The sequence below is a fragment of the Cryptomeria japonica genome, chromosome 3, assembly GCF_030272615.1.
Source record: "Cryptomeria japonica chromosome 3, Sugi_1.0, whole genome shotgun sequence".
Taxonomy (NCBI): domain Eukaryota; kingdom Viridiplantae; phylum Streptophyta; class Pinopsida; order Cupressales; family Cupressaceae; genus Cryptomeria; species Cryptomeria japonica.
Genome location: NC_081407.1, coordinates 545695361 through 545713879, shown reverse-complemented (window position 1 = coordinate 545713879; position 18519 = coordinate 545695361). Strand labels below are relative to the sequence as shown.

General features: G+C 36.7%; 1 protein-coding gene across 1 annotated transcript in view; it reads right to left on the bottom strand.

The window, feature by feature from the left end:
• LOC131075095 (protein ACTIVITY OF BC1 COMPLEX KINASE 7, chloroplastic) overlaps nucleotides 1-18519 on the bottom strand; it is a 160405-nt gene that overhangs the window by 78845 nt on the left and 63041 nt on the right. The window contains exons 4-5 of the mRNA XM_058011918.2: nucleotides 10922-11009; nucleotides 4193-4289 (exon numbers count right to left, since the gene is read on the bottom strand). Coding sequence (XP_057867901.2) covers nucleotides 4193-4289; nucleotides 10922-11009 — 185 coding nt within the window. The remainder of the gene's footprint in view (nucleotides 1-4192; nucleotides 4290-10921; nucleotides 11010-18519) is intronic.

The window sequence follows — 18519 nt, the reverse complement described above, 5'->3', positions numbered from 1 at the left end:
ATAATGTATGGTTATGAGGAATTCTTGATAGTTAGAAATATATTAAACTCTGTGCTTATAATGAACAGCTGAGCGTAACTCTTTATTAGTAGATAAAATATTACATACAGAGTACGTACAGTATGGCCATGTATTAGCATATGGTTGTGTGTTTACAGCATGGCTGTGTATTACAGTTTGACTCTGCATTTTCAGTATGGCAGAATTTAATTCTTAAATGAAATGGGAAAAATATTTGCCTAAAAGGTTAAATTGGTCTTTATAGTCTTGTATTAAGGGAACCCGGTTGGGATTCTCAGTAAAATACTTGAACCATTGAGGTGCAATAATATTTTAATTTATCCAAGGAGAAAATGAATGAGCTGTTTAGATTCCATTTTTTAACTCAGACATTATGAAACAAAGGAGATGGGTACTATTCTTTAGCTGAGAAGCTGTTCTAGAACTTGAGATTAACCGTGTATGACAAGATGGCTAATTTCTCCTTAGTTGGAAAAGGATAGACGGGCAGGAGCAGCTTCCAGTACTCAAATAAGTAGTTTAACATATCTGTTTAACAGAACACATAGACATTGCAGTGACAGTAGAGTCATGATATGAATGATAAACTTACAAATAATAGGAGTACAATAGAGCTGGCATCTATATAGCCTATCTTACCTTTTACAACTAAGGCATTATTGTATATTGAACTCATGCTGCCATAAATGGAGAGGAACAAATTAGGAAACTGCTTAAGAACTATTGTCTGTCTGCTTAATTTTTGTTTTGCTCATGAGTGGCATGTGGTCACTAAGTGGTTGTGATAAGGATCATTCAAAACTTAAAACCCTAAAACAAATCTAAGTCCTGGAACCTCAAGTTGCAGCCGAGTAGGGTGGAACTTGACTTTGCGCTCTAGTGTGACTACAACTAAGTTAAACCTTTGGACAAGGTGGTGCTCAATTCAAGAGCATCAGTCAGTTCAATAGTCCAAATATACACCCGGTGAGAGGTCATACTAGTTAGGGGTATCCTATAGTGCATGATCGACTAGGGAGTTGTGTAGGATTATACACCAAGTCTTAGATGACATGAGTTCAACTTCACGTTACCTCCCTGTGAAGGGTCGGGCCAATCCAGTCAGATATTGCACGGGGAACTAGTAAGTCCGTGGTTGGGCGGAAAAGCACCCTAATGATACTTTCCCTCCTTATTGGTCTATTAGTAAAGTTATGAAATTTCAAAATATTGGCATCCGGAAAAATGTATCTTCTAAACCTTTCTATTTCATTTAATTTGAAATGTTAAAGTTTACATTTGTATCTACTATTTTTGCTCATTGCATAGATCTTTGTTTAATTCAAGATTTCAGTTAAGATCAAGTTTCCTTTCAATTATTTCATGTTCAAAAAATGAAAAAAAAAACGGTAGTGTTTCTTTCCTTTCTGTTTCAAGTTGAAAAGTTGTAATTTATTTTGCATAGTTTTAATCAGCTTGTTACATTAATTCTCACACCCAAGAGAAGATAACTCAATTGCCCAGTAACATAGGAAACCTCTTGTCTAAACCAAAGAACTCTATCTTCCTGTAAATCTTTGCAAACTTTGTCAATTTGTATTGATTGGCAAGACTTCACAAATTGATCTAACCTTCAATCAAAAATGCAAATCTCCTTTCTGTGCAACTTGCGACTCTGAATTAGTCACACTGAATTAACCAGGGGGGATCCTTCATCAACATGATTAATCTTCTCCGAGAGGGTTTTTGTCCTCAAGAAGGTTGAGATGAACCAAGTTCAATCCCACAGAACCACAAGGGTTTCACAAGTGAGAATGAAATAATCTGCATAATAAAAATGAGCTCGCTAGACCTCTTCTTATACTTTTCCCACTAAAGTTTCCAAAAGATATTTTAAAATTCACTTTTAATAAAATGCTCCGTTTTACTCCAAAAGGCTGTGTTTGTGAAATAATAATAATAATATTTGATATTCGAGGTCCCATTTTTATGTATCCATGATTTAAAAAAATTTACCCCCTTCCCAAGAAGCTATTACACTAAGGTGTTTATGAAATTATTTTAATAAAATCAAGCAACCTTAGTAAAATAATTAAATTAAAGCCAATAGTACACCCGAGTTGCAGAAATTGCCAAAAAGAAACGAGATCAAAATCTGACTATACTCGAATGATATTGATGATGAATAATGCAAATCGGGCCTGATTGGGTGACTTACCAAAAATAGACAAATTTCCCAAGAATCTTGGAGAACGCACTAGAACCTGGAATTCATTTCAAAAAAGTGTCATAGGAGTCCTCAAGACCAATGAGCTCATTGCCAACATCAAACATCCCCTCTAACAAGGCTAGCACACACCAAGGAAGCTGAAGCTAACCAAAGTTTATAGGTTCGGTGAGTACTCACCAAGCCTGTGAAAACTTGTAGCTTAGAAGCCCTAGCAAGTGGCTCATGATCTAACTCATGGCTGCATGCAACACAGAAACTCGCCAAAAAGAACCCTACAACTCGTTGAAAAATCATGTAATTACTTACCAAAAACCTTGAATGTGGCAAACACGACTCCTAATGCGATTTTCACATGATTTTCACGCAGTTTTGAACCTGATTTCATGTGATTTTCCAGTTTCCTTGTTTCATTTCTGGCATTTTTCTTACATTTTCCCCTTATTTCATTTGTTTTCCCCATTCTTCTACATTCTGCGTTCTCCGTTTCTCGTGCATTTCCCGTGTGAAGATTTAAAAAACTCAAATTTTAATCTCAAACTTAGAATAATTTGTTTCTATTAAGTATATTTATTAATTTTTATTTTTATTAAGTTTGTATTTATTAATTTTATTTTTTATTAAATTTCTAAGAAATTTTAGTACTTTTAAAAAGTTTTTGCCGAGTTTTCACTGAATTTTTGCCAAGTCAAAAAAATTGGGCTTGTCGAGTACTCTATGAGTCCAAGTATGCAATCTATGAAGCTAACTACAATGTTGGTGTGACCAAAAATGGGGCCATTACATGTTATTCCCAAGTTGGTGTGCTTTGTTTTTTCAAACATATTTTCATTTTACATTCATGCTTTTTCTATTTAATATTAGATTGTTGTTCCCATGGGACTAGCTGTAGTGCAGCATAAGTAATTATCATACTTGGTTTTTCATATAGGTTATCTCGACAGATCTGCATTTGTGAGTACATTTTAAATATTACTGCTATTACATTTACATGAAAGTCATCATCAGCACTGTCATTTGATAGTCCAGCACATTATGAATATTGTAGCTATTATATGTTTCATAGTTTTAGGACTTGTACTCAGCACGGTCTCGGCAACCCAAAATAGGACTCGGACTCAAGACTTGGCAAAAAACTCAGCTAAGACTCAGCCGAAAAAAAACATAGGTTTACAAAAAAAATTGAGATTAGTTGACAACTTTAACCTCATTTTTGTAATTCGACTCCCAGATATAGGACTTGCGAGTCAATGGTGAGTGGACTCGGCCAGAGATAGGACTTGCGAGTTTGGCCAGTTCTAGAGAGTACTTGCAGAGTCCTAAAACATTGATATGTTTTGAAAAAATCAACTTAACCCTACCCCCAAAGCTGCAGTCCCATCACAGCAGATCAGTGGGGCATCTACATTTGTTTTCTGCATCATTTCAGCTTGTATCAATTTGTGAAAATTGTAAATTTCCTAAGGGTGACCAATTGGGGGCACTACACTTATGGATGCACACTCAAATGTTAGCTTTTATACAGTGAGATTTTTCTTGTAATTCTATGGTTCATCTGATGTAATTATTATGCCTCTTGTTATATGTGACACGATTCTCCCAAAAAAATCAATAGTAGAATATTAGTTAGTCCTTAATATGTATATTTCATTTAATTTTTGCAATATTTCATGATAATGGTTATATGCAAAGTCAAACAATATGTGTTTTTTGATTCATTTTGCAATATTCTCATGATTATGGCTATAAGCAAACAACTAATTGAAGTACAATATTTATGTATAGACATATCTGTAAAAAGAACCCCACAAATGAAAAGGAAACTTCAATATTTTACTAACCTATAAGAATATATATTTTAGGTATCCCTATACATTGTAGCAGTAAAAAGTCAAGTAACCAGCATACTTTATTCAGGCAGTTAAAATACAAGAGTTTGATTTGAGGCAATTCAATATCACTTACGTACGACATTCTTCATAAACTCCGATCCAGTCCCTTGTTGTTGGACCACCAAGACCTCCACTATTCTGAAAGAATTCTGCAATGGACTTTAAGTTGGCTGTATCAAACCCAATGTAATCAAGTTATTAAAATTTATGGATTATCCAGACATATACCATTCTTCATATCACAATTCAGGTATCTCTAATTGAGCAGAATGAACTTTCCTATTCATCAATGAAGTAGACTTGTAAAGAAAGGTAGGTAAAATAAAGGCATGAATACATGAATCATATCTTAAAGTGAAGACAAAAAATAGACAGAGTTATAAAAACAATAAATAAAAATAGATTTTTCTTTTAACAAATTGGAGAACATTCCACTCGCATGTGTTGTTTCCTTATCTTTATCATTGATCATGTTGAGAGGACAATTGCCAAAGTGAAATCTTGTAAAGAAAATATTTTAAAATACCCCAATATGTTTCAACCAAATGCTCATATAATAAACAAAGCCTGCTGGATACAAGCAAGTTTACATATACACACTATATCAACCAAAAATAATAGGTACATTTGTTAGCATTTTAATTCACACTTTTTAGTGTGCCATAAAATGGAACATCTGTTTGGAAGATCCATTCTTCAAATTATAAGGGGAAGCTCCCTATAAACAACTAAAAGAAACCTAATTTGGACAAATATGCAACAGTTTTCTTGGGCAGTTCACATTCATGATAAAATTAAAAGTGTCATTTTGGATTCACCTAGAGCAAAAGGCTAAAACGCTCTTCAACTCAAGGTAAATGGTTTTTATACTTTTTGGCTAAAAATAAATCATAAAACTAAATTCTTGCGCTATTCAACTAAAAGCAAAGACTAAACAATGCATGTACACAAGGATTGAATATGATAAACAAATACAACGAACATTATAAACTAAACAAGGCAATTGCATTTTGCTGGCCCCATTTTCCAACTTGACAAATTTTAAATTTTTTTGTGTCCAAATACTTTTGTTGAGTAGCTCCTAGTCACAAATACTCCAATAATCCTCAAGTGTTAAATCTCTTGCCATTTTGGAGTAGAATCATCCATTGTTTCAGTAAAAATCCTGGGAGTGGTTATCAAGTTCGTTGAGATTCACAGAAACAGTTAAATCTCAAAAATTGTGAGAGGTGATGCAAAATCCTCTTGCGACAATGTTCCAAATAGTATTTTCCTAATGTGCCAAGTTTTCAAATCAGAGCCTTTTGATTTGTGAGATATAAAAAGTTCAATTTTTCACCAGGAAATTTGCAGAAACAAGTAAATCATAAGTTTTATTGAAGTTGGAGCTAAATAGTTTTGCAAGGAGGTTTGTGACATTATAAGACACAATTTTACAAGGTTTGAGAGAAAATAATATCTTAGTCTAAAGTTATGCATCTTTCACCTTTCACGTGTTTATAGATTTGTTGAGCAAATTTAACAAAGTTTTCACCAAGAGAAGTCAGATACTTTTTAAATCCATTGACAAATTTAAAAATTTTAACCTTGTCGAGAATTTTAAAGTCAAATGAAATTTGTTAGAGATTTTCCTAATTCCTAGAACCCCCAAAACTCCTGACAAATCCTATTTCCTTCTTTAACCTCAACAATTTCTATTGGTCCCTCAACTCTGACACTACCAATTCATTATATTTTATTGATTTGTACAAGTATTTGAGGGAATTGGGAACTAATCCGAGGTTCCTATTGTTCTAAGAACCTCCCCAAACCTCGAGACCTCAAACAAACGAATGTGGAAGCATAATCAATGAACTAGAATGGTTTGACAAAATGCCTTGAAGAGATGTCATTTCATCAAACACCATGAATTGCAAGGTACGCACAAAATGGATTTGTTGAAAAGGTATTATGAACTTTCAAGAAAATGCATTTAGCAGGTGTTGAGCCAAACTCATAACCTTTTCCAACACCCTCTCATCTTGCGTAGGAGTGAATTTCGATTAAATGTTATAGTTGCAAATTCTCTGTTATACATGTATGCAGAATAAGGAAGCATAGACAATGCACGTGAGCTATTAGGTGAGTAACATATGCGCAAGTTTTAGAAACTTTCAAGTATATTCATTTGTCAGATGTAAATCTAAACTCCATGGCCCTTCACAAACATCCTCTCAACCTATACCAAAGGGAGAACTTTGGAACAGAGCATTGATGTGTATCCAAGTCTAATGGTTCAATCTCAAAATTAAGGAAAATGTGACCTACAATGGACACTCATTGACATAATTTGTGCCACAAAGAACATCCGCTTACATTACCTCGCAATTTTCAATCCCAATTTTTCCCTAAAAACTCTTAGGCTTTTAGACGAGTATGTGAAAACAAATCCCAACAAGGATAAAAACTCTAATAGTTTAAAAAATGGGTTAAAAATGCATTGACAAGGAAAAAATGCAAGTTAAACACATCAAAAGGGAAGAAATGTGAGTTAAATGTGCTTGGAAGGTTAAATGTTAGTTCAAATGCACCACACAAATCCAAACGTGGGTTTAGGCATGTTTTCACACATTTTCCTTCGATACAATTTATTATTTAATTTTGCCAAAAAAAAAGTGTTTTTTAAGAAATTTAAGTATTTTAAATTTGTCGAGTTTTTGCCAAGTCAAAAATTTTGAGCTTGCTAAGTACTCTCAAAAAGTTCGAGTCTACAAGCTATGCCAACACCATTGAATATGTTTTAGTAGAATTTGCATTGAGAAAATATTGTAGTTATTGCCTTATTTTGAAGCAAGTGAATAATCAGTTTCCTTGCATTTATCATTGATTGACATTTTGTCAAACATTTGTCAAAATTACAACGAAAAAAAATTAACTTGTCCATTATAGTGAACAACAACATGAGCTTGACATGGGCACAAGAAAGCGTCAAACTTCAGCCTATAACTACAAGGATAGAAATTTCCTACTTTGCAATCTCCATCTTATGTCTATGCACCCATTTCATTGCCCATCCCCATAGGCATATTTATGACTTATTTTCCTATTTTCTGACCTAAAATTGTCATCACTATGTTTTAAAACCACGTCTAAGCTTTTTCCCACCCTTAAAACCTATCCCAATGGTTTTAAACTTAAATTCTATAAAGACACAAGTGAAAACCTCAATGTCTTGGACACCCTTGAAGTCTAAATGCACATCTAAGTTAACTTTAGAAATTTGAAATCCTAAAAGAGTAATATGTTTTCCAATGGGTACGACAACTAGGGCACAAATAAAAGACTTCATCACTCTTTACATATATTGAAGAAGTTTTTATATCACTCTACATTCTCTTCATACTAGGTTTTCCTTCCTCAAGAGTTTATAGTAAGTTTTAAAAATCTCCCTCGTCTATCCACTCTCCTATGTGGTTGAAACCTAAAGATCATCTAGAGTTAAAACTACCTTTGTCATATCCATCCTTTCCTTTCACCATAGGATGCATATCTTTCTTATGTTCTTCACTTACACCCTCTAGGATTTCCCATTTTCAAATCCCCTTCATCAAATTCTCTACTTTTGCCAAGTCTCCCCTCCAAGACCATTATTGTAGACTGAACCCCTCTTGATCCTTCTTCCAAGCATATTGTGGTATTTTCATCTCCTAAATTGTATCTCATTGCATGAGCCCACACCACAAAGGCAATAGACATCCTCTTAGGGTTATTGGTAGCTACAAAACCTTGCTCACACTCAGATTTTTATGAAGGCTAGTTGAGGTCAAAACTACACACTAGTGACTAACTAAGGCAGTTTCCTAAATAGCCACACCATTTCCTTTTCCGCCCTCTAGATATCATATATAAAAGGATTGATAACAAAAGATTGAAGGCACTTTAAAAGGTGGCATAGATGGAGCAAGGTACAAAGGTGAATAAGCCCTAATAATCTCAAAGTTCTCTTGTAGATACAAACACCAAATTTTGGAGTGTAAAAATGACATACAAGAGTTTGCAAAAATCTTTGTGTTCCTAGCATATAGATACTTTCCCATAACCAATGTTGGTGTCCTGAAAAACTATGAGGTGAGCAAGAGTGTCCTTTGTCGTTATTGGTAGCTACAAAACCTTCCACACACCACAAACACCTCACATAGGAAACTCACACTCAGATTTTTATGAAGGCTAGTTGAGGCCAAAACTACACACTAGAGACTAAGGCAGTTTCCAAAATAGCCACACCATTTCCTTTTCCGCCCTCTAGATATCATATATAAAAAGATTGATAACAAAAGATTGAAGGCACTTTAAAAGGTGACATAGATGGAGCAAGGTACAAAGGTGAATAAGCCCTAATAATCTCAAAGTTCTATTGTAGATACAGACACCAAATTTTGGAGTGTAAAAATGACATACAAGAGTGTTTGCAAAATACTTTGTGTTCCTAGCATGTAGGAACTTTCCCATAACCAATGTTGGTGTCCTGAAAAACTGTGAGGTGAGCAAGAGTGCCCTTTGTCAATGCTAGTGTCTGAATTTGGTGTTTGAGAAGGTTAGGAGCATTGCTGATCAAGATTGGTGTCCTGCAGAACTGTCCTTGGCTTGCAAGAGCAAAACTAATAATGCTATTGACCTCCTAAGATGTTTGGGGACAACATAGGTATCCTTGTTGATACTTCAAAACTACAAATTTCTAGGGTTCTTGTTCCATATTTATTTTTTCCAACCATCCAGTCAAATCCACCTTCCTGATATCATTCAAGACTACAATGACCAACATAACACTTACTACAATACAATATTTTTCAGTAATTGTTAAGAAATAAGCAACTTATAAATGCACAATAATATATAGGACAAAACACTCCAACAACAATTTGGAAGCAAGATAGGCATCACTAAATTCTATCAAATAATACATAATATTTACACAACAATACCAAACCATAAACCATATGATAAAAGTGCTTATTTATAGTGTTTACACGAGAAATAAATCGAAAAGTTTACTCACACTTATACCCTACAAAGGGACTGGTTGCATGTAATGAAAGTTTAATTACAAAACTGAATCCATTAAATACTATATTGAAATTTAGGAAAACTTTAGTTAGAATCCCAGTAAAGATTACTAAAAACTTTTTTAAAAAAAGACCTGCTTCAAGGTCATCTAACAATACCTTATCTAAAAATAGATTCCAAAAATAAACTTCTTGGAATATGGTCATCTCCTTAAAAAAAGTGACGACTTAAAAATAGCTAGTGCAAGCTAAACATAGACAATATTAATAGTTGGCTCTGGGTGATGATTTTGATGAAGCTTTTATGTTCTAGTTTATGGGAATTCATCCAACAAAGCACTAAAACTTTGACACTATGATGCTTTGGATCTGGAAACCCTTCCCTGTTTAGATCTTTACACCAGACTCTAGCATGATGCAACCTTAGATACTCTAGAAAACCTAGAGTTTCATAGTAAGCCCTTGTAGGAATGATACAACAATAGCCTTAAAAATCCATCACATAAAGGAAATACCTCACACAAAATGAATATATTTTCTGTTCAAGGACTGATACATGCTCACAAACTTAGCCAGAGTGAATATCTACACTGAAATTATACATAATCACTGTTCTAAGATGAAAGATAAACCCTAGACAATCTGAAGATGATTACCGAAGATGAATTTGTCAAAATCAACACCTTAGCAGCCCAGAAGAAAGGAATAATGGCAACATGTTTGATGATGAACATCTTCAAACACTATGCCCACATTGCCTTAGTAACTTCCAAATTTCTCCTTCATCGATTTCCTTCTGTTCTTTGACATGAGGAATTTTTGAGAACTTTTAAAACTGACTCTGCAAAGATATATTCAATAAAATACACAACATAGAGGAACAAAACTGAGCTCTGAACATGACTCATGCTTTAAACAAAAAGATCAAGGTTTGGCTTGAACTTGACAAGAGACCCAAAAAAATCATATAGGTACAATATCCCTGCGCTCCTAAACAACAGTTTCTTCTGAATTAACTTGATGTGAAGTTAGAAACAATATAACTCAATAGTTACCAAGAGACATAGGGATAACAATAAAGGTCCAGGGACAATGACGCAAATGAAATGGGTACAAAAGTAAATGAATGAGACAGCTATATTACATATAAATATTTCACTAGAAATTGTAGGTATGGGGAAAGGTATGTAGCCTATGTTCCTATAATGGAGTTTCCTAGCAACTATAGCCATATAAGTGTTCAATTCATAGTAATTAAGCTGATAATGTATACAGAACCCATGAGAAGTTTCCACTGTCAATAATTGCTGAACTGCACCTATTGTGTATCACTAATTCTCTTCTGAAAGAAGTACGACTATATTACTAAGCTGTTAAATCTGTCACATTATTTATAAATAAATGGTTTCATAATTGACCTTGCACTCATAATCACTGATGATTCTGGAAAAACAATAACCAAAATCATTATCAACTGTGTAATATAATTAACAGTAGCAATTATGTTGAACAAAAGTAGAGAACAAAGTATACAGAGGCAGATGCACATGATTGTAATGTGTACATGAAACAGAAAAAAAATCCAATCACTTTTCAAAAGAACGTCTCTCCTATATACTAAGTCGGCTGTCATGATTTTACAGCACACAAAATGTTTCTTTCTCCAGAATAAACTGGCCAAGAGATAGAAATGTTATTTATATTTTTTGAAGTGCAGGTCCAAATGAACATCTCAACCAGAAAGATGAGTTTCATCTTACCAAAATCAATGTCAAAAAGTCTCTTTAAACCAGGCCTTTGGACTTTCACAGCGACCTGTTCTCCATTCTGAAGCACAGCTCTGTGAACCTATAATCAAGTAGCTTTCAGTGGGCTAGAATTTTAAATGAAAACAAAACCAGATTCATATCAATATTATTTATTAACAAGCAGCTTGTATTCTTCTGTTTTTCAATGCTAGATTTCAAAATATTACTCAGATAATTCACCTTGAGAAAGCTGTTGCATAATACAAGTTAATAAAAAATCACTTGGGGTTTCAACTTGAAATTTTGAGACATGAGATCTTGAGACTAAGGTGAAGAGCTATGAGGATGGAGAGTCGAAGACTGCAATGTTCATCATGTCAGAGACGAGGGAAAGGTTTGCAGAAGGGGCGTCTTCTGCCATGGCGGCCACCTCAGAGGGTTTGGGAGGATATACCTCCTCGCTCAGGTTTCGCTGAGAGAAGATTGAGGCGTCCAGAAAAATATAGCAGAAGGTGAATACAGGGAAATAGATGGAAAACCCCAGATCGTTTGCCGGTGAGAGGAGAAAATGTGAATAGTACTGTTCTGAAAATATGGAAGCTCGAAAGTTGATAAACCACCAACGACAAAGGTGCAGACTGAGGTCAGTAGAAGAGTCTCCCTACTCAATGAGGATGAAGAGTGGAAACTTGCAGTAAAAACCCTTAGAGAAAGAGGCCTTTTTATCAAATGGGCAGGGGACTGGCTGGCTTTCCCGAAAGTCAAAAAATGGTATGAGGAAATCTGGGGAATGGGATGCATTGTTAAATCCCTCCCTAATGGCTTTTTTCTTGTTATCTACAAAGATGGCAAAGCGAAGGAGAACACCTTGAATGGAGGGCCCTACATGATGGGTGGAAGGGAAATGTCTATCAAGAGCTGGGAGCCAAATTTTGACCCTCTTAAAGCAAAGGTAGAAGAGGTCCCTATATGGATTAGGCTATACAATCTTCCGTGCGAATACTGGGAGGAAGACACTCTGCAGCAAATTGGGAACAAGTTAGGAAGATACATAAAGTCAGACGAAGTAGTGGACTCCATAGACAAGCGTGTACACGAGAATCTGCATTCTTTGGAGACCTATTACCCCGTTGCCTCAAGAGTTGGAGCTTATTACAAATGAAGGAATCTGGATTCAAAAATCTGTAAGAAAAACAAGCACTTAGCATAAGAGTGCTTGAGAAATGGGAAAGGCAAACAGAAGGTGGGAGAGTCGGGCCCACTTCCATCCTTTTGCTCCCTGGACTCAGCTCAAGAGGAACCCTTGGATCATCAAGAGCCGACAAATAATGCAGAAACTGTCAAGGATAAAGTGGGGAATCTTGAAGGAGGAACTGAGATCCCACCACAAACTGAGATTCAAGCCCTGACCAAGGATGGTGAGGAAAATGCAAACGTCACCACCCATGCTTGAATAGTCAATAGGGAGGCTCCTGTCTTTGGAGCCACAAACGCAGAGGGAAATCTGTTTTTCGACAAGGACATGAGCAGTTTACAGAGAACTAACAACATGGGGCTGATCCTTGACAGCTCAGTTGTGGGAGTAACTCCTATTGTGGTGATGGAGAATAAACCCGGCAAGGAGGACAAGAATTTTGAGGAGACTCTGAACAAAGTGTACCATAGAAGATCTCCTCTGAAGCGGAGCCGGTCCGAGACATGTGAAAGGCAGGATGTTGGAGGAGAAAGATTAGACTCTCCAAGAGAGGAAAATTTTAAGACACTAATGAAAGGCAAATCTCCTAGAAGGCTTAACTTTGAGAGCCCTAGTCACTTAGAACAGGAGGAAGATCCCTTTAACGAAGAGGAGGAGGAGGATAACATTGAAAAAAGGACGATTGAATAGTTTGACTCATTAACCACAAAGCCCCTGAATGGTGAGAAAAAGAAAAGAGGGAAGAGATCCAATACAGATCTACTCCTCGTGGCTAGCAGCGCCAAAGGTCAGAGAAAGCTGAGATCCAGGAAGGGCGTTACCCTTCCTAGAGCACAATGAAAATCCTATCATGGAATGTAAGGGGCTGCAATGCCCCTAGCAAGAGACATCTGATCAAAAGAGGCATTGATCAAGCGAAACCAAAAATTATCATGATACAAGAAACCAAACTGAAAGGATACGACGTCTCAGTTTTCAAAAAGTCTTGGCCAGGATGGGATGGAGCTTTTGTAGAAGCGGAGGGCGCCTCGAGAGGTTTGGGCATCTTGTGGAGAACACAATATGTTAAAGGTGAAATGGCTGCAAATAGTAGGTTTTCGGTAGTGGTCAAGATCAATGTTCTAATAGAGAGGAAGGTTTTTAACCTCCTAAACATCTATGGCCCTACAAATTATAAGGAAAAAGATGAGGTATGATCTCAAATCTCTTCTTTCATCACATCTTTAAACAATGAATTCATGATCCTTGGAGGGGACTTTAACGCAACCAAATCCTTTGGAGAAGATTGGGGGGTGTAGGTGGTTATAGTAGGACTCACTTGGATTTTAAGAATTTTATCTCAAGCAATAATCTCATTGATGTAAAGATCAAAAACGGTCTTTACACTTGGTCAAATCGACAAAGTGGTAACAAATGCATCTCCCAAAGGTTAGACCATTTTTTGTTATCAAAGAATTGGAACAACTTGCAAATTTTATGAGAAGCTGCCATTCTTCCATTTACTAGCTCAGACCATTTCCCTATCTCTCTAACCTTGCAGCATGACTCAGTCCCGTTAAGATGCCCATTCAAGTTTGAGAAGATGTGGCTAAGGGATGAAACTTTGTATGCCTTAATCGAGAAACAATGGAAGGAACCCCCATTCACACGGGCAACACAAGCAGTGGCAATGGCTTGCAAACTTCAACACATTAAGGAGAAATTGAAAGAATGAAACAGGATTAACTTTGGAAACATTTTCGCTGAAAGGAACAAGGTAGAAACAGAGTTGGAAGAGTTATATACCAAAGTGATGGAGAAGGGTATGTCAGAGTCACAGTTTCAACAAGAATATGTGCTCCACCAAAAGCTGTCAGAAATGTTAGCCAGAGAAGAAAGTTTTTGGAGGCAAAAGTCACGCGAATGCTGGCTCAGGGAAGGAGACCGCAAGACAAGTTTTTTTCATAAATCAGCTAAGGTTAGAAGGTGTTCTAATAGGAGACAGCAGATCAAGAGCAATCAAGGAAATATACTAACTAAGATTGAGGATATCAATAGAGAAGTTGTATCCTATTATACTGGATTGCTTAATGAAGATAATAGTAATGTTTTGGATGTTGTAGTGTCCCCTTTTCCGCTCTAGTTTGTTTTGGGGACTGTTGGCCAATCCCGAGACCCATTGGTCAATCAAAGGCAGAATTAGAGTTTCCTATTTTCTAGGAGGATGCTTTGGCAATTTTGGCGGCTTGCATGTTACAGTTTTACAGTTTTGATTCGGGATTCCTTTTGAGTGTTCAGGAAGCTTCGCAATGATGGTACATGCATAGCAATCAGTTTTGATTCGGGATTCCTTCTGAGTTTTCAGGAAGTTTTGATTTTGGTATTCATCATAGCAACAGTTCACTTTCTTTGGAAAATCAGTTTGTGGTTTCCAATGATAACCCATTGTTTGAGATGGGAATAGAGAAGACATATGACAATCCACTTTTTGAATGGGAAGATGGAACATCACTTGGTTCTAGCAATGCTCTTGGTGAGAATAGCAATGTGTGGAAACCAAGAGAAGATTCAAGGTCTAAGTTGGAGTTTGGTTTTTAGCCTGTTGATGATCTTTGTTCACATTATGAAATAATTGGTTACTCTCATGGTAGACCACCAGATCTGGTTAATACTTCGAGCTATGGTGAACACTTTTTAACTGAACAAAGTAATCAGCCTTTTAGCATTTGGGATCCAGGTGTGAAGGTAGGTAAGGACGACAAGGAAACCGTGTGGGATGAATTTCCCTTTGATCCTGATGAGGCTCAACAAACAGATTGTGTTGTAAGCTATGAAGAGGCCATTAGAAGAGAAGGTGTCTTTGGAAAAAGAGTTTGCTTGGCAAAAGTCCATAATCACCCCTTTGAGATGGTTGCAACCACTAAAGAAGAATGTATTTCTACAAAAACTTTCAGAACAACAATCAGCAATGACTCATTGATCAAGTTGGGGGCTACCACATCCTTTGATCAAGAGGACATTGAGGAGGATGTAGAGCTAGAGGACCATATGGTTCTTGATGATGGAAAGTTTAAAGAGGTTCTAAAACACAAATCTGATTTACCTATTCATGAAGTTGGTGGTAAGCAAAAACTTGAAGATTTAGTAGAATCTGATCCTCTTTATGATATTGAGAAATTGCAGCTAGTGGGTGGTGAAGAAAAAGAGTCTTGGAGCAGCTTTGAGAGCAGCAAAGACAAGAAACAAAGTTCTGGTTTTCAATTACAGCCAATCATCAGTACACCACCTTTGCATGTTCACGAGTGGAAGGATAAATTCATGAGGTCCTTTGAGAATGAGATACGAGTTCTATCTGGGTTTGACCGTACACATAGTTTGATAGAAGAACTCTATTGGAAGGCTCGAATTGAAGAGAGACGGAAAGGAGTTAAGATGAAGTTGCTCTCCCTAATCTGCAACTAATCAAAGACTCTTTGGAGACATTGAAATCAAAGTTCATACAACTGACCACAGATCGTGATTATGCCATCGAATCTGCAAAGAAGATCCTTAGTGCTTTCCAAAGAAGAGAGAGGAAAGTTGAAGAGCTTACTCTTGAGCTTGAGTCTACAAAGGACATGTTAGAAAATACTCAATTGGCTCTAATGGAGGTAGAAGATCAGTTTGCTGATTTCAAACTTTTTAGGGAGCAAGAGAATACACAAAGAGCTGAAGAAATCGAGCAAGTAATTGGTGAGCTTGATAGTCTTCGAGAAGAGTTTGATCTGGAGAACTTCAAAAGAAAAACAAAAGTTGCATGTGCTGATTCGGATCAGCAAGATGGAAGTGAGCAAGAGGAAAGGGATGGCTTCCAAGTTCTTGATAACCCTCTCTTTGAAATGGGTATCGAGGAAAGTTATGAAAACCCTTTCTTTGTGATGGATGATAAAACATGTGGTGAAGTGATCGAACATGAGACTGGGTATGGTTTCCAGTGTATGGATGATGTGATGTTAGACAATGAGGATGTCCAACGTTTTGTGAATAGTAATCTTTCAAGGCTATTTGATACTGAATGCATAAGTGGGGTTGAGGATGAAGACCCCACTTGGGAAGTGTTGAATCGGGATGATTTCAACATCTTTGGCATCAAGGTGTTGTCTAAACACAGTTTAGTAGCCGTCCAAGGTTTCATTGCAGCAACAAGGAGTGAAGATTTCAGACTTGTTACTCATGAAGTAGGGGAGAAAGAAGGACCATAACATGATGATTGCATGCTTGATAACCTATTCCTTAGGTTGAATGATAATAAGGCTCATGCTAGTCCATTTTGGGAGTTGGATTTGAGGACAACATTTGTTCCATACTCCAATGTTGTTGAAGCTTTCATGGTTAGGCTTCAAGGGTTCACTAGAGGAGACATCAATTTCTTAAGTATGCACTTGGTCTTTACTAGCACTTGGGGATGTGTTGAGTTTTTTTTTCAGTGTAATGAAAATCACTTTCAGTTGGGTAGGAAGGCTCAAGATCGTCAACATGGTCTGATGGAGCTTATTACATGTGGAAAGAAGGATCTTTGGAGGGATAAGGAACAAATTTTCAGTCTTGATGGTGTTGTTCCCTTCTTTACAAGCCATTTGATGGTTCCTTTTGCTCATCAACTAGTGGATTGGAAGATACTCTGAGCAAATGATGGTTCTATGTGGAGTTGGAGCCACTAGAGAAGATATTTCCAGCCTTTGACGTAAGCAGATGTGTTGTTTTGGATGACGATTTCCTGTGTTGCAGCAGCTGCTCATCTTATTGGATGCTGATTTTCCTAAGATCACATCTCAAGTCAATCATTTCGGACTTGGTGGGCTGCTGGTGTATTTTTTTCAGACTTCACAGTCTCATGACGAGACGGGTTTATGGTCTTAGATGAGAGGTATGGCGAGTTGGGGCAATCAGTATCCGTGTATGGGAATAGTTCAATCTCTAACTAGTGGTTATCCTTATGCCCTCTCTTCTTGTTATGATTGGGACATCAAACCTTTTCTTTCTTTGGTTCATCATTCTGAGGTGCTTGGAGTGGGAAGTGTAAGAGTTTTCATAAGTCTCCATGGTTGTATCAGAATAATTCAATTGAGGCCTAGAAGATTCATGTGGAGTTATGGGGATGAATTTGTAGAGCTCTTGCAAATGATTGTTTTCCTCCTTGCAGACAGATTTGGAGAAGTCACATTTACAGTCTTGGCTCTCTTTGACGCCTTGGGGAGATATGCTAGGGAGTTTGATTGTGAGTTGATTAGACTTTGTTTCCTATTGCTCAGGCTTGTGATAGACAGTGGCATTGTTGATATTGATTACTCAAAAATTTATGAGCATGAGATGTTGCATGATATTGATTTTAGTCCTTCAAGATTTTTCAGTTTGAGTATCATGGATGATAACATTTTGGAGTTACAAGGGAGGTTAGTGCAGTTTTGGTGTGATGTTTTGTGATCAGAGTGGCGCAGCATCGGCATGGTTCTTCCTAAAACGGACATGGGACCCCGGGATCATACTTACATCGATGTGGATTAGTTTAAATTTTTCTGGAGTTTTGGTGGCATTGCTTGAGGACAAGCAATTTTGGGAAGGGTAGACTGTAATGTCCCCTTTTCTGCTCTAGTTTGTTTTGGTGACTGTTGACCAATCCCAAGACCTGTTGGTAAGTCAGAGGCAAAATTAGGGTTTCCTATTTTCTAGGAGGATGCCTTGGCAATTTCGACGGCTTGCATGTTGGAGTTTTATAGTATTGATTCTCGATTCCTTTTGGGTTTTCAGAAAGCTTCACAATGATTGTACATGCGTAGCAATCAGTGGAGTTTGGTATACTTACTATTTTTAGTAAGTGGAGGCGAGGACAACTCATTTTTATTGGTTTTTCTAGGTTTTTAGAGTGCTTCGCGATGGTGTGACATGCAAATGAATTTGAAGACTTTTCCGAACTTACTACTTTTAGTAAGTTGCAATGGCTACTCAGAATGTGGTTAAAATGCATTTGGATACACTTACTATTTTTAGCAATATGCTATTTTTAGTAAGTGTTATTTTTGGCAGTGCCATTTGTGGCAGGTTTCAATAGTCCATTTTTCAGTACTTTGGCCTTCAGTTCACTATGGCAATTGTTCAGCACTTGCGAAAAGTATTTTTAACATTTTTTAATGCCCCCCTTGGCCTAGGCATATGACTTATGTATTTCTGGTTTTGACCTAAGGGGACGACTTGAGGTGATAAAGTATTATTTTGCAATATTCAAATTAAGGTGAAATTAGTTTGCATTTGGGGTTTGGCATCCATTTGGAGGGAATGTGAATTTAAATTTGGAGACAACAAGGTTATAAATAAGTGCGTCGGGCTCTTGTTTTGGTATCCATGAATATTTTGTCAAGAAATGTTGCCAAATTTGTGCTAGACTTGTGCTTCAAAGTTG